Genomic DNA, 13952 nt, shown 5'->3' on the forward strand with positions numbered 1-13952 from the left:
TTGGTCCCTTCTGTCTCTAAATACTTGGATTTAACCATTCTCGAGGCAAGAGCTCCCTGGATTTCTCTTCTCAAACCAGAACCCCCAACTACCTCTTGTTACACTGAGGAACACAGGGAATGTTTGGGGCTTTCCTTAGTACAGAGGCCAAACTGAGTATCAGAACTGAATCTGAATCCAGTCCTAATACATTATCTGTGTGACCTCAGGATTGTTACATATGTTTCTGGGACTGTTTCCTTATTCCCTAAACTATTGATACTAACTGCACATTTCTAAGGCTATTGATGGGAGGAAGCATGAAGACTTTGCTTGATAATGTTTCATGAACTTTCATAGCAAAGCCAGAGAGAAAGAAGGCTTTCCAAAAACAAAATTATCTCTAAAAAACAATATGAAGAGGTGATATGAAAGCACACGTTTTTCCTCTTTAGGATACCAAAGGGCTGGCCCTTTTCACCTCATTAATGGTTAATCAAGTCTAATCCTTAAGGGAGCAGGGGAAAGTGAGACTATTTTCACGTCTCTTCCTCAATTTTACTTAATTAATTTTTAAGGACTCAACACCAGGAGAAAGATGTGGGGATGCACATAATAAAGGTAGATCTGAAATAAACCTTCCAAATATCTGGGCCAGGATGTAAGCTTCATAATTTTAATTCAAAGATTAAAATAATTTTGGATTGCCCACATCCTTATTTCAGTCCCAGAAAAGTGAACTGTTCTACTGCTCTAAGTATCTGTCAGAAGTAAAGACCCCAGAGCAGAGGAAGGGTCTTCCCGAAGGCAGTACAGAAGCCACCTGTGTGCATTTCACACTAGCAATTGCACGTGAGTTGGCATGTCCATGTGTGAGGCTCCTGCATTGTTAAGTCATTTCTCCTGTTTGCTTCTGGGTGTGTGAACCAAGTGCTTTTTATTGGTAGAAGCCTCTGGATGCTTTCTTTAAGCAGAAAGTTCTGCTCTAAAAAGAAAGGCAGGCGAATCTTCTGAACAATTCTTAAGATAAGCCTAAATAAAGTAGGCACAGCAAACTCTGCTGTTGCTCCCCAGATTCTCCTACAGTTCTTGGAAATAGAAATGTATTTTACTTCTGCCAGGAGAACAGTCCTTAAGAGGTGAAATTACACTCCTCGAACCATGGCCTGGGGGGCAAGTAGCAGGTTTTTAGGGCCTGATCAAGAGGCTGCTCAACCTTCCTCATCTTGTTACCAATGTGGGTTGTAGCTAGAAATTCACCATCTTGCACTGGCTCTGGAATTCCACAGCACATTTCTTTCCTTCTGAATTTTTTTTTAATTAAAGTAATTTTTTTTAATTTTTAAAATTTTAAAAATTTAATTGACATAATAATCAAATAAATCTATGAGTTACAGGATGATATTTCAGTGAATGTATACAATGCATAATGAATTATTAGATCAGAACAGTTGGCATATACTTCTCTTAAACATCATTTCTTTGTGTTGGGGGAAGTTTCAAAATATTCTCTCCTAGCTATTTTGAAATATACAATTAATTGTTTGCAACCATCTTTACCCTACTGGCTATGGAACATTAGCAGTCATTCCTCCTATGCAAATGCATCCCTCTACCTGTTAACCATCTCCTTCTGAATTTTTTTCACAGCTACTTCAGCAGGAAGAGTTGCATAGTGGTTAAGACTATAGGCTTTGCAGTCAGCGGTCATGGGTTTGAGTCCCAGTTCTGTCACCTGCTATCTATGTGACTCAGTTGCTTCAACTGTAATATGGAAATGATAATTCAAATAGCTTACTGGGTTTATGCAAGCTAAAACATGCTTGGAAAGGTTTAATAAATATCAGCCACTACTGCTTGGAAAATATCTTTCCTCTCACTAGAGGGGAACTCTGGACAGATTCTAAAAGGAAACATTGTAAAATTCTTGAAATCAGCAATTGTAGTTCCCTCCTCTTTTTCCACCCAACCTAGGATAGGGGTGGCTCAATATATGCTTTTACATTAATAAAAGAGGTGGAGTTATACAAGAAGACATCTGTTTTTATCAGTCAATGTCAGGGACACTCAGGGAATATATATATATATATACACATCAGGTATCCTCCCAGAAAGAGGACAGCCTGTACTAGCAGTGCATTACTGCACCTGAGAACTTGATTCTTGGCATGGCAGACCTCTTGTTTATAGAGCCTGGCAGATTCTGAAATTAAGCAGGGTAGGTTTCCAATTCCTCCACGCCCTGTACAGGATGCCAAGGGAAAACCTAGTGCCTTCCTCTTTGGAAGGCAGGAAGGAGACCAGGGTGTGGTTGAAAGAGCTACAAAGTGAGAGAATTAAATTACATCTCTCTCTCTCTCCCCTTTCTCTCTGTCTCTCTCTCCCTGTCCCTCTCCCTCTCACCCCTTTTCTCTCCCCCACTACACACACACACACACACACACACACACACACACACACACGCGCACAATCTGAGCACATAGAGGCATTTAATTGCATCCAGGTGAGTACATTTGGATCTGTTATGCTAGAGTTTTGGGAAAGCAGCAGACTGGATTAAGAAAGTAGCCTGAGGCCTGGTGTAAACCTTTCTCCTAGGGACAAACAGCTAGACTCCAACCAAATTCAGCTTCTTTTCCTCTTTTTACTAGATCTGATAAAACAACATGCAAAAGCAACCATCATCCCATGCTTATCACCTGCAAAAAAATATTGTTGATATAGGATAATGCATTAGGATTGTTTCTGAATACCTAGAATTAACTATGTGCTCCTAATCTTATCCAGCATTCCCTCACCCACACAATCAGAGGAAAAGCAGAGAATGGGGATCCATCCCAGCCAAGGAGAACTAAATTGTATGTGTAGCCATGAGGCTAGAGATGATAAAAATGATCCAGACGGCACCAATCATGTGATGACATTTCTAAAAACAGCAGTACACACTCCCCCTTCTACTGTTCTCACAATGATTGACTGATTACTTAAACTGCACCATGTCTGAATCTTCTAGCGAATGTGTGAAGCTAACTGGGGCTGATTTCTTTGCAAAGCCCTCTGCAATACCATGGGAAATAGGAGGAGGGCAGAGAGATATAGGCACTGCCATCACACAAAAGGTGTCACTCTCTAGGACCCCTGAACCAAAATAAAGAGGAAAATGTAGCAGAGATGAAGAGTTATGGGGAAAACCATTGTTGATTACCTTTCTTCACAAGAGTTCCCATACTTGTACTTGAGATACATATTATACCCATTTTACAGGTAAGGAATCAGGCCAAAAAGGGCAAGTGGTCAGTTTGCCTCTAACACCTTTCCTGTTTCTCTTAAGTTATGCTATCTAGATATCAAGATATAGTAGTCAGGCAGTACACTAACTACTCTGTCAGAAATGAGAGCCAGCCAAATTTGAAAGGAAATAGCATGAATAGGATGTTAGAGCCAGGACAGACTTAGAAATCTAACTCAAAACCCCCAGGAACAGAGGTCACTGAGCCAAGTAGACCAAAATCCCACTTGTGGGCCAATAGCAGCTGATACAGAAAAGGAAGGAGAATATAAGTCTCCTGTTATTATCAGGACTTCAGACTCTTCAGGTTCATTATCTTGTATGTAGTACCTCTATTTGTGCCCCTGATTAATTCAAATAAAGATATTACTTGGTTTCCTTGACCAGTGGGTATCAGACATCATGCATTACTTCTCTTTCAAGGCAGATACAAAATGAGAATGCTCTCAATGAATCCTTCCAGAGTAGCCACCAACTTCCTCCATCATATCAAACTCATCTCCTCCTGTGACGTCTCTGAGGCAGCCAGGTTACTGGTAGAAATTGCTACTAGCAGAATCAAGCATCTGTGTGCTTATTGAACACTTTGTGTTTGCTCCTAGGATAAAAAGTTTCTAGTTCCCTTCTCATGACTCCCTGGCCAGTTCAATATTCTCATCAGAACAGCCAGGAGGTTACTCAATTAATAACAACTAGAGTTCAAATTCAACCTCAGCTCTGTCTGAAGGCCAAAATCTCTGCTCATATTTTCTTGCCATTATGTCTCCTCAGGTAACTCTTAGAATCCCTCATATTTTGTGAGTTAATTTTGCTTTTCCAAACAATTTACCTTTCCTTGCATCAGATTCTGCTCATTCTGAGCTGTCTCCTTTCTTGTGCCTCCTCCTCCCATTGCCGGAGGAAAGGAACTTCTTGAGAAGCCCTAAGTGAACTAAAACCCCAGGACAATGCTAGAAATCCAAATGACCCCAATTCTATTTAATAACCCAATGACTCCCCTTTACATCCACTTTTCCCTTCCTTGCCTTGATTTCTTTTGTGACCCTGCTTACCACAAAGTCCGTCAAGTTGAACTTGTCCATGTTTTCATTCTTGGAGTCTTTGCAATAACCATGATCCCAAAGCTTCAATGGTTTCACCAAATGTCATCCTATCTCTTTTGTTTATAAGATTTGGCTCTTTGGATTCTGTTTCTTCCACTGTAGATCCACTGAACTACTGACCTAGTAGGTCTTCATGTCCTCTGAATAAAGTCCAAAGAACATGCTCCAGCTATTTTTCTACTTTATCTCCCCAGGTTCATTCCATAGTCGGGTAACCCCATACTCTTTGTTCTCACTTGACCACACCTTTCATGGTGGCACCTTGGTACCTTAGTTCTTATTGTTCCTTGGCCTTAAATAATATTATTCTCTTATGCACCTGGCAACTCATATATTCCCACTAAGATCCATCTCCAGTGCACATGTCATGTATCATAATATGCTCAATATATGCAAGTTACATCAAATTGAATCATTAGCAACATTATATAGAATTAGTTGATTTAAGAAAAATAAAAATAATAATATCATTGCCTTTTTTTCTCCAATTCCTTTCTCTGGCATGTGTTGCTGTGGTTATCAGAAAAGACTGTTCCAAAGAAAGATCCCTTCACCCTTCCCAGGAACACCACATCTTCTGCTACAAATTGCCTGAGCTGGGAAGTCCTATTCCCTCTTCAAGCCCACCTTCCCCTCCACTCCTTACTGTACCTAAGGAACTTGTTGAGGTCCCCATGCTTCATGTACTCAAAGACCATGATGAGTGGGTCACCCTCCACACAGACGCCATAGAACTTAACAATGTGCTCATGTTGGAGGTTGGTCAGCAGCTCAGCCTCGCGATGGAAGTCCTTGCGTGCATTGTCGCTGGCATCCTTCAGAGTCTGAGGAGGAGAGGCAGAGACAGGAGAAAACCAACACCTGTTAAACCAAGGACATCAAAGAGAAGGTTGCTTGCTGCAAGAAGGAATTATATCAGTGGGTCCTAAGAATTCTAGAAGAACATTTATCTCCTTTATTACACAAAAGATTGAAAAACAGCCTAATTCCTGAAGAAATAATGTTTATTATTAATAACTGAAGAATAATCCTTCATGGGTATGTAGAGCTTTACAGCTTATAAAGCATTTTCACAGAAGTTTCTTCATTAAGTTACAGACAGGAGTCACTTTACAGTCTTCATGCTTTTTAACCCTGTTCTGGGCCCAGTGATTCCTGGGCTTCTCTTCCCTCTTGGCCTGTTGAGCTTTCTTTGATGCTGTTTGCAGCTCACCTCTGCTAAAGTAATCTTTAAAATATTTTACATTATGAAAATGTTCAGTCGGAAGAAGGATACAATGAGCCTTCATAGACCTATCTTCCAGTTTCAACAAGAATCAGTTTTAATTTATGTGACACTCCAAAGCTGTCTCCACCCTGTGCTCACACACATCACCAGCTCAAAAAATGTCCCCACTCAGTGATATGCAAGACTGGTAATACTGCCAAAATGAAGAAACTCAGAAGCATGCCAACCTGGTTCAGATGCCTTTGGATCTCTGCTCAAACTACCCCAACACCACAGCACCCTAATAAATCTGGAATTTGTTGATGTCATATAAATGTGCTGAGCCTTGTCATGAGCCACCACTAAGCCAGGGCTATAGGGGCATCAGGAAGACACTAACCCTGATCCTGACCTTTTGTACTTATGGATGAATAGGGAGATAAGAAGCTTATATAAATAACTATAAACAAAGTTCAAAACCAGTGTCCTGAATGAACCATCTCTCCTCCATGTCTGTGCACCATGATCCCTTGACTCTTCTCTGAAAATCATGGTTTTGCTTTATGAAATATCTGTAGCCACCCAAATCACAACAAATTGTGCCCCCTTACTTTTGGACATGCTCATTCCTATGCCTGGAATACCATCTTGGGTGTGGTCACTGGTGTTGGAGGTTGAATAATGACCCCCCCCCTCAACATTGTCTATAACCTAACCCCCAGAAGCTGTGAGTATGCTACTTTCCATAGTGAAAGGAGCTCTGCAGATATAATTAAGGATTTTGAGATGAGGCAATTAGCCTGGATCAGCTGGTGGTCCAATATCAAACAAGGGTCCTTGTAAGAGCAAAGACAGAGAAGGTCTAAAGAACAGAAATAGAGGTTAGAGGGAAGAAAGGATGTTATGCACCTGGCTTTGAAAATGGATGAAGGGTTAATAAGCCAAGAAATATGGATGGCCTCAAAAATCTAGTTTACACAAGGAAATGAATTCTACTCTAGAACTTTTAGGAGGAACCAGCACTATTGACATTTTGATTTTATCTTAATAAAACTAATTTTGAACATCTGACCACTAATACTGTGTGAGAGATCTATCTCTGTGCCATCTCCATCTCTGCATTGCCAGCTCTGGGCACAGTGCAAGGCACAGTGAGGGTTTTATTCAATCGATGTTGGTGAATGAATTATAAAGCCATGAAAACCAAATTTTGAGAGGAATAAAGTTTAGAGTGGTTGCTTTAAACTGAGGGATAAGGAGAAAGAAATTATGAGAGGTGGCATGTGAGTATGTGAATCCTTCTGCAGGGGGATTGATAATGCCTAGTCATTATCAAGGTTCAACAGCAAATGTGAACATTCATGTTCACTTAAATTAAGCATTGGAACAGATTTGTATGGACTGTAAAACTCAACAGCATGTCCAAGAATACTGCCAGGTCCTGGTGGTCATTTTCCAGGTGGCTGCCTTAGCTTGGCTCTTTCTCTGGGGATATTCCTGATATGAACCACCTGTAGATCTAGGGATATGCCATAAGCTAAGTTCCCTGGGGAGAGATCTGAGATGATGATTAGGATGTGAGACATTCGTTAAAGCATGTTCTTAGGATCAATACCTGCCCAAAAGCTTGGACAGAGGTGATTGTGATGCAATCTCACTGAATCCTCCTCTGTTCTATAAGATGGACCTACAGAGCTGTCCTGAGTTGTGTCAAGGGGGCTAAGTCATTATAGCTCTTTATTATCCAATCATTGTATGGGGACCATCTCCAGAGAGAGATATCACCTTGAATGGAATTGCTAAGTCCCCTAATGGGGCAGGCTTCTGAGGACTGTTTGTTTGTTGGAATTTCCCCAGCAACTGGAGAAGCAAGTCCTTCATTTCCAGGGGGAGGGTGCTGAGCAACTCATCACCATGTCCATCACAGGACGAGTTTTCAATATGCAAATTCCCATGCCTAGGGCCACTTTCCACAGAGGATATCAATGAGTTTTCAGGGCTTGCCTTGTGTCATCATCAAGAAAACATTAGGATGATAGAGACAGTGCAAGATCACAAAGCATCATCAGCTGGGAGCCTCAGAGAATCTAGAATTTTCCTTAACTGCTTTATTTAGCAGGGTTTAAAGTTCTTTTTTTCCAGTGGTGACCTTACCCAAGGAAACAAAATCATAGCTATCAATTCCATTAAACCAGAGGCAGTGAGTGGCTTCCCAGTCAAATTCTGGGACTACCGTTTGCTATCTTCACTTTAGCATGTGGTTTCTGTCATCAAAAGCACCACTGGTTCTGCTAGGGAAAGTGAGCAGAATTGGATCCTCAAGTGCTCAGAAAAGCCATAAAGCTTTGATGGGGGCCATTGCCATGGAAACGGTACGTTTCTTCATTTAATAACAAAATGAACAGTTGCCAGTGACACCAAAGAGTAGATAATACCTGCAATGAGATCAGGCCAGGGTCATGAAGTAGCTGTCTTGTCAGATCTTGCAAAAACCACTGAGTCAGGGCTGCTGATTAACTGAATTGTTCTGTACTAAGTATTTTCTTAAACTGTGGACCCACTGCTCATGTCTAACTTCTAACACTAAGAACTTGATCCCGGGTCTCTGCTCCATTGAATCTGCAGAAATAGGGCTCATCACCATCCCCTATGTCTCCCAGAGTTAGTTAGTGCGGTTGGATCTAGTTAGTATGGTTGCATCCCTGTGAGTCAGGAGGAATGATGTGCCTCTCTTGACGGTTTGTTTAGGTTGGTTTTATCCAAGGGCAGGCTTTTGGAAATTTTTTCATTTGCTTGTTTTCTTGTTTTGTTTTGCTGAACTTCTCAGTAGCAAAATAGCAGATGAGGCAAGGAGATGGACTTGGAAGAGATGGGGATGGAAATGACATATGCCAAGTCCTATCCTTAGGCTCAAGGAGCAAAATGCATACATCATAGTATTCCTTGCACTTGACTTGAATTATGTTTTTTGATACATATCTGTCTCGACTCCTGCCTTTGAAAGTGGAAGTGTGTTCCATTCACCTTTTTTATCACTGGCTGCCTAACCCAGTGTCAAGCAATTGAAAGAATTCCTGACACAACAAGGTCTGTTTAAAGTAGAGAAAAGAGTGTGGGAAAGGAAGGAAAGTGAATGGTCTCTGGAAGTGAAAGATGCATACATGTAAAGAGTGGAAGTGAAGGAAGGACCAGAAAAATAAAAAAAGGTGGATGAAACTGCTTCTAAGATTGAAGAGGGCTGCCCAATGAATGCACTCCCCTAAGGAGTTTCTCCTCTTCTTCCAATCAAGTGCAAATCCTCACAATGGGATACTCAAACAGAAGGCATTTTGGCTTAGAAAAAAAAAAAAGATCCAGGCTCAAATCCCAGCTCTTTCCTGTACCTCTGAACTGTTTTTCTCCCCTGCAAAGTGAGGGAAACAATATAATTCACTTCCCAGGGACCATGGAAAGAGGTGGGTGGTATTTATTGTAAGTTGGGATGCCTCCCAGCATACTTGGTAAAGAAGGATTTGAATGTGAAGCCAGACCTGCATTCAATTTGCTTATATAAGGTCCACAAATGCCAACAAAATACATAATAAGGCACAGGGTCCAACTCAAGGCATGAGGGGGTAGTGCTGCTAGGGGCTATCACCTCTTCCTGAATGGCAGTCTAAATGAGTTGGAAAAAGTGCTTTTAGGTCATTATCACAAGTCATGAACAAATTCTAGGTAAAATCTTTTTGCTCAAATGCTATAGTGTGTGTGTGAGTTGGGGAGAGAAAGGGAGAGGGAGGGAGAAAAAAAAAGAGGGTGGGAGGGAGGACAGGGTTTTCTTTGTGGTAACACCACCATGAAAAAGTTAACAAGCACCTAATATTTTTATGTCCCCAAAGCAAATATGATGGAAAGGAGCCCACTCTGACTTAGTGCAAAGTCAAAAGTCGTGCTTCAGTAAAATTTTTGGATTTAGGAGAGATTTTACTATTCATGGGGCAAGCACATCTCATAAACCTAGCCTCATCTTATATGCCCATCCATTTTTGCATGTTGGGTCCTTTTTCAAAATTATGATTCAATTCTATTTTAAGGGATTCAGAAAATATGGCAGTAACAACTTAGGCAAAATCATCTTCTGAATTTGGCACTCTAAGGACAATTTTTCTAAGGGTGGAACCATAGCCAGACAGCAATCAGAAGCTGGAAAATCCTGCTATCAACCCTATTTATAAAAATCATCTCTGTTACAGTACCATGGCTGATTGTCGTGTTACTCAATTATGTGAGGCTTGGCCTGTTCCCTGAGTCCCTTGGCAATGCACTGAGGCCATGAATATGGAGGGGGGCATTTTCCTTCCCTGAAATTCCCCTCCACTTAAGTTTCATTTTGACAGGCGTATTTGCCCAATCATTAAATATTGCTATTTTCTTACTCCTAATGCCCACCTTGCAGCTCCAGCTCTTCTTATTCACAGTATATTTCCTGACACTCCAAAGCTGCCATCCTTTCTGAAGACATTCTCTAGGGAGAGGTCTCATTCAGAGCTACAACAAGATACTACCTGGAGTACATGTTGATGCACAGTTGGAATGATAGAGTAGCCCGAAATAAATTTTAGCACAAAACTTAGAAACAAATGAAAGAGAAATGTAAATAAGAAAAATAAAAAGTCACCTGAGGTGTATTCATATAAGTACATAGGAAAAGTTATGTCAGATTATCTCCACATTATGTACACATAAGACAGGGATCCTAATTAGAATAAGATGTACTCCATGTTTGTATAAATATGTCAAAAATATACTCTACTGTCATGTGTAACTAAAAAGAACAAATTAAAAAAAGGCATCTTAAATGTAAGGGAAAATATTAAGGCTGTGGGAAGGTAGTTAGGGAGGAAGCCTGCTTTGAAACATTGGCATGATAGGATACTGCAGAATTAGAATGATCATGAACTTCAAAGTATAGGTGATTTAAGGAAAGACAAGATGAAATAGAGATTGTGACCTTTTGAAAATACTGATCTCGTATTATTCTTCTGTTGCATCTTTTAGAGATCATAGAAACAGAGTGTCTTTGTTAAGGTGAAAGATAAAACTTTGAAAAAATTATGGTAAGACCTCCCTAAGCACGATGTCCATCATAGCATTTGAAATGTATAAAGAAAATGAAAAAAACTCCCAAACCAAGCAACCAAGATGTACGAGAATGTGTGATTAATGTGCCAAAGTTCCTCTGGGTCAGGTTCATTCAGTGGAGTGTCTATTGTTAATGGATAATCTTTACTACTTTGATATGTTCTTGATATGCACTTTTCAATATGGTAGCAGTAGCCAACAGACACATATCAGTAATCATCATTTGTAACATGATTATTCCAAATTTAGATTTGCTTCAGTTGAAAAATACCAGATTTTGGAAACTTGATATGAACAAAATAATTTAAAATATTTCATTAATATTTTATATTAATCATATGTTGAAGTGATAGATAACATTATATACATGTTGAATTAAACTATGTTAACAAAATATGTCTCATCTGTTTGTTTTTACTTTTTTGCTGTGTACACTTGGAAATTCAAAATTATAAGTGCAGCTTTCACTGTGGTTCACATCATCCTTCTATTGGATAATACTGTTCTAGAAAGTCAGCTATGAGGGTTATTAGTAGGTCTTGAGAATGCTGGAAGTACCTCTAACATATACAGCTGAAGTAGAATTAAGGCAGACATTTCTTGTAAAGTTGTTACAAGTAATGATTAGCCAAGGATTTAGAGTAAGCCTTCGTTACAATTCTTAAGCATTGGACACAAGTTTTCTAACTAATAGATTCTTCCTTAAGATATAGATAGCATCTATCAAATTCTTACACAAGTGAACTTGGGAGTTGTTACGGTTTGGATCTGGAATGTCCACCAAAATCTCACGTGTTGAAGGCTTGGTTCATGTGGGAAGTGAATGGAATAGGGGGCTCTGATCTCATCAGTGCATTAACTCATTGATGGCTGAATGAACTACAAGGAGGCGGGTAGAAACTATAGACAGAGGGGCATATTTGGGTTAAACAGGTCACTGGGAAGAGTGTCTTGTACCCAGCTTCTTTTCTCTCCCTCTTTCACCAAGTAGACATATATGTGTGTTTGTCTGTATCTCTGCTCCTGGATGCTGTCAGCTGAACAGCTTTAATCTATCATGTCCTTCCAACAGGATGTTCTGAAATCTCTGAAACCATGTGATAAAACAAACCTTTCTTCTTTTAAGTTATTTGTGTTGAGTATTTTGGTCACAACAAAACAAAACTAACACAGGAGAAATATATTTTAATAAACTCAGAGAAAGAAATAACTTGATAGAAATAAAATCTTAGAAACTATAGAGATTATAACACATAGCTCCCAATATCTCTAGAAATATTAAGCTAAGTAATTGTAGATAATAATCACAAACAGTCAAATGGTGCCCTCTCTGTGCCAGAAAACAACACAGTGTGCACATCAATTCAATTGATTGTACTGGCCTTAGAAAGGACTTCAATTATGTACCAAGTGACAGCCTCAAACAAGATTCAAAGTCTGGATGCCAACTGCTTCATGTTTATTTTCATAGCTATGTTGGCTCTTAGGGCTCATATCCAACAAGTTGATCATCCAAAAGGAACCATAAGGTTAAGTTCTAATTCACATACTTCAAAGTACTTGCAATAATTTAGGGGATAAGTTGATGGTTTATACTTACATATTACATCAAGTTGCATATCAAAAATGTTTTCTTTGAAAGAAATGTCATGCCAATTGTGATATTAGAGAAATATTGAATCAAAAGAGTAAATCAGAAATTGACTTCCAATATGTGGACGACTGCAATATATTTATAAGTCTTGAATATACTAATGAAAAATTATTCAAGACAATTCCACTAGGTATAATGGAGCTGGTAGTTCAAGTTATTTGCTTTTGATACATTAAAACAAGTTACAAGGCAGCACAACTATTTAAATTCAGACTTCCCAAAGATAAAAGGTGTGAAGTGAACCCTCAGGCTGTTTGATCTCAGAGGAGTTCTCACTAGAGTGATGTGACTACAGCCTTGGTGGTCTGGTGGCTAGAACCTGATGCTCTTGCTGTCACGGCCTAATCTCAATTCCTAGTTAAAGTGAGATAGTGAGATGTTCCATCTTACTTTTAGCTTCTCTGAAAAGATGTGGTAAATTGGAGATGAGCCAAAAAGTGGGCCACCAAAGTAAGTGATCAACAGGACAAAACCCAGATCCCTGATCAAAAGTTGAAGTTACTGGGAAAGGGATCTTAATGAAATAACTTCATAACCTACCTAATTCGAGTGCATGAGGGATTCTCACAAAGAATATCCTAATCTCTGTCTTACAAATATACATGACCACACACACACACACACACACACACACACACACACACCCCAGGAAGGAGTTCACCTATACCAGAGAGCAAAAGAAACCTATTAAGCAACATCTGAACAATAAACATGATCAAAATTTCTAACAAAAACACCATTGAATGTTCTGTTCCCAGAACCTTGTAAAGATAGAATTGATAGTTATTGTGTCCTGTTAAACTATGCAAACTATTTTTAGGGCAATTTTTATTAAAAATTGTCTTTTGAAACACTCTGATATTTTCATAAATTTCCATTTTGTGGGGACAAGAATTTTACACATCAGTGAAAATAAAAAAGTGTAAAGGAAAAACAGGAAGAGGAACTGGAGAGGAACTTCATAACAAATCAGAAAGGAAGGACGGATACTATGACTGTCATAGCATAGAATGAAGGAGAGAAAGAAAACAGTCATCTGTCTTTAAAATGAACTTGCCTGGGTAGAGCTGGAGTTAATATATTCTTGATGCTCTTTTTCATTTATTTTTGTTTTTGTTTTGTTTGCTGTTCTATAACCACCTTGAATGATTGGATTGCAGGTAGGTGGCCTGGGACAAAGACTAAGCAGCATTGCAGAGTCAATTTGGATTATTGGACCCACAGTGTTTCCCTTCTTGGGGAATTAGAATGTGAGTCATAGAGACAGTGTGATCAGTAGTTAGTGTGGAAATAGCAGCCAAATAACAGGGAGCAGCAGAGGCAAGAGACAGCTGCACTGCATTAGCAGGGAAGCCCAAAGGAGAATCCCTGGTGTCTCCTGCTGAGAAGATAAAGAAGGGACAGTCACAAGAGCTACCTCAGATCTGGAGTGAGCTTTTAGAAACCAACTGTTCCAGTCACAATGAGGTCTCACTATCCTGCAGTTCCCATTCGAGTTGGTCATCTTTCATTTTTTTTCCTGTTAGATCTTTTTCCTCCTTCTTTTGGCAAGAGTTCCTCTAATATTCTTCCAGGGAACCAATAATTTCCCATGTTCGG

The 13952-nt window shown here is 39.6% G+C and overlaps 1 protein-coding gene across 7 annotated transcripts in view; it reads right to left on the bottom strand.

The window, feature by feature from the left end:
- Ntrk2 (neurotrophic receptor tyrosine kinase 2) overlaps positions 1-13952 on the bottom strand; it is a 355622-nt gene that overhangs the window by 67840 nt on the left and 273830 nt on the right. For all 7 annotated transcript variants that reach the window (XM_078047396.1, XM_040285611.2, XM_040285612.2 and 4 more), the window contains one exon: positions 5023-5195. In XM_078047396.1, coding sequence (XP_077903522.1) covers positions 5023-5195 — 173 coding nt within the window. The remainder of the gene's footprint in view (positions 1-5022; positions 5196-13952) is intronic.

This window comes from Ictidomys tridecemlineatus, chromosome 4 (assembly GCF_052094955.1).
Source record: "Ictidomys tridecemlineatus isolate mIctTri1 chromosome 4, mIctTri1.hap1, whole genome shotgun sequence".
Lineage (NCBI taxonomy): Eukaryota > Metazoa > Chordata > Mammalia > Rodentia > Sciuridae > Ictidomys > Ictidomys tridecemlineatus.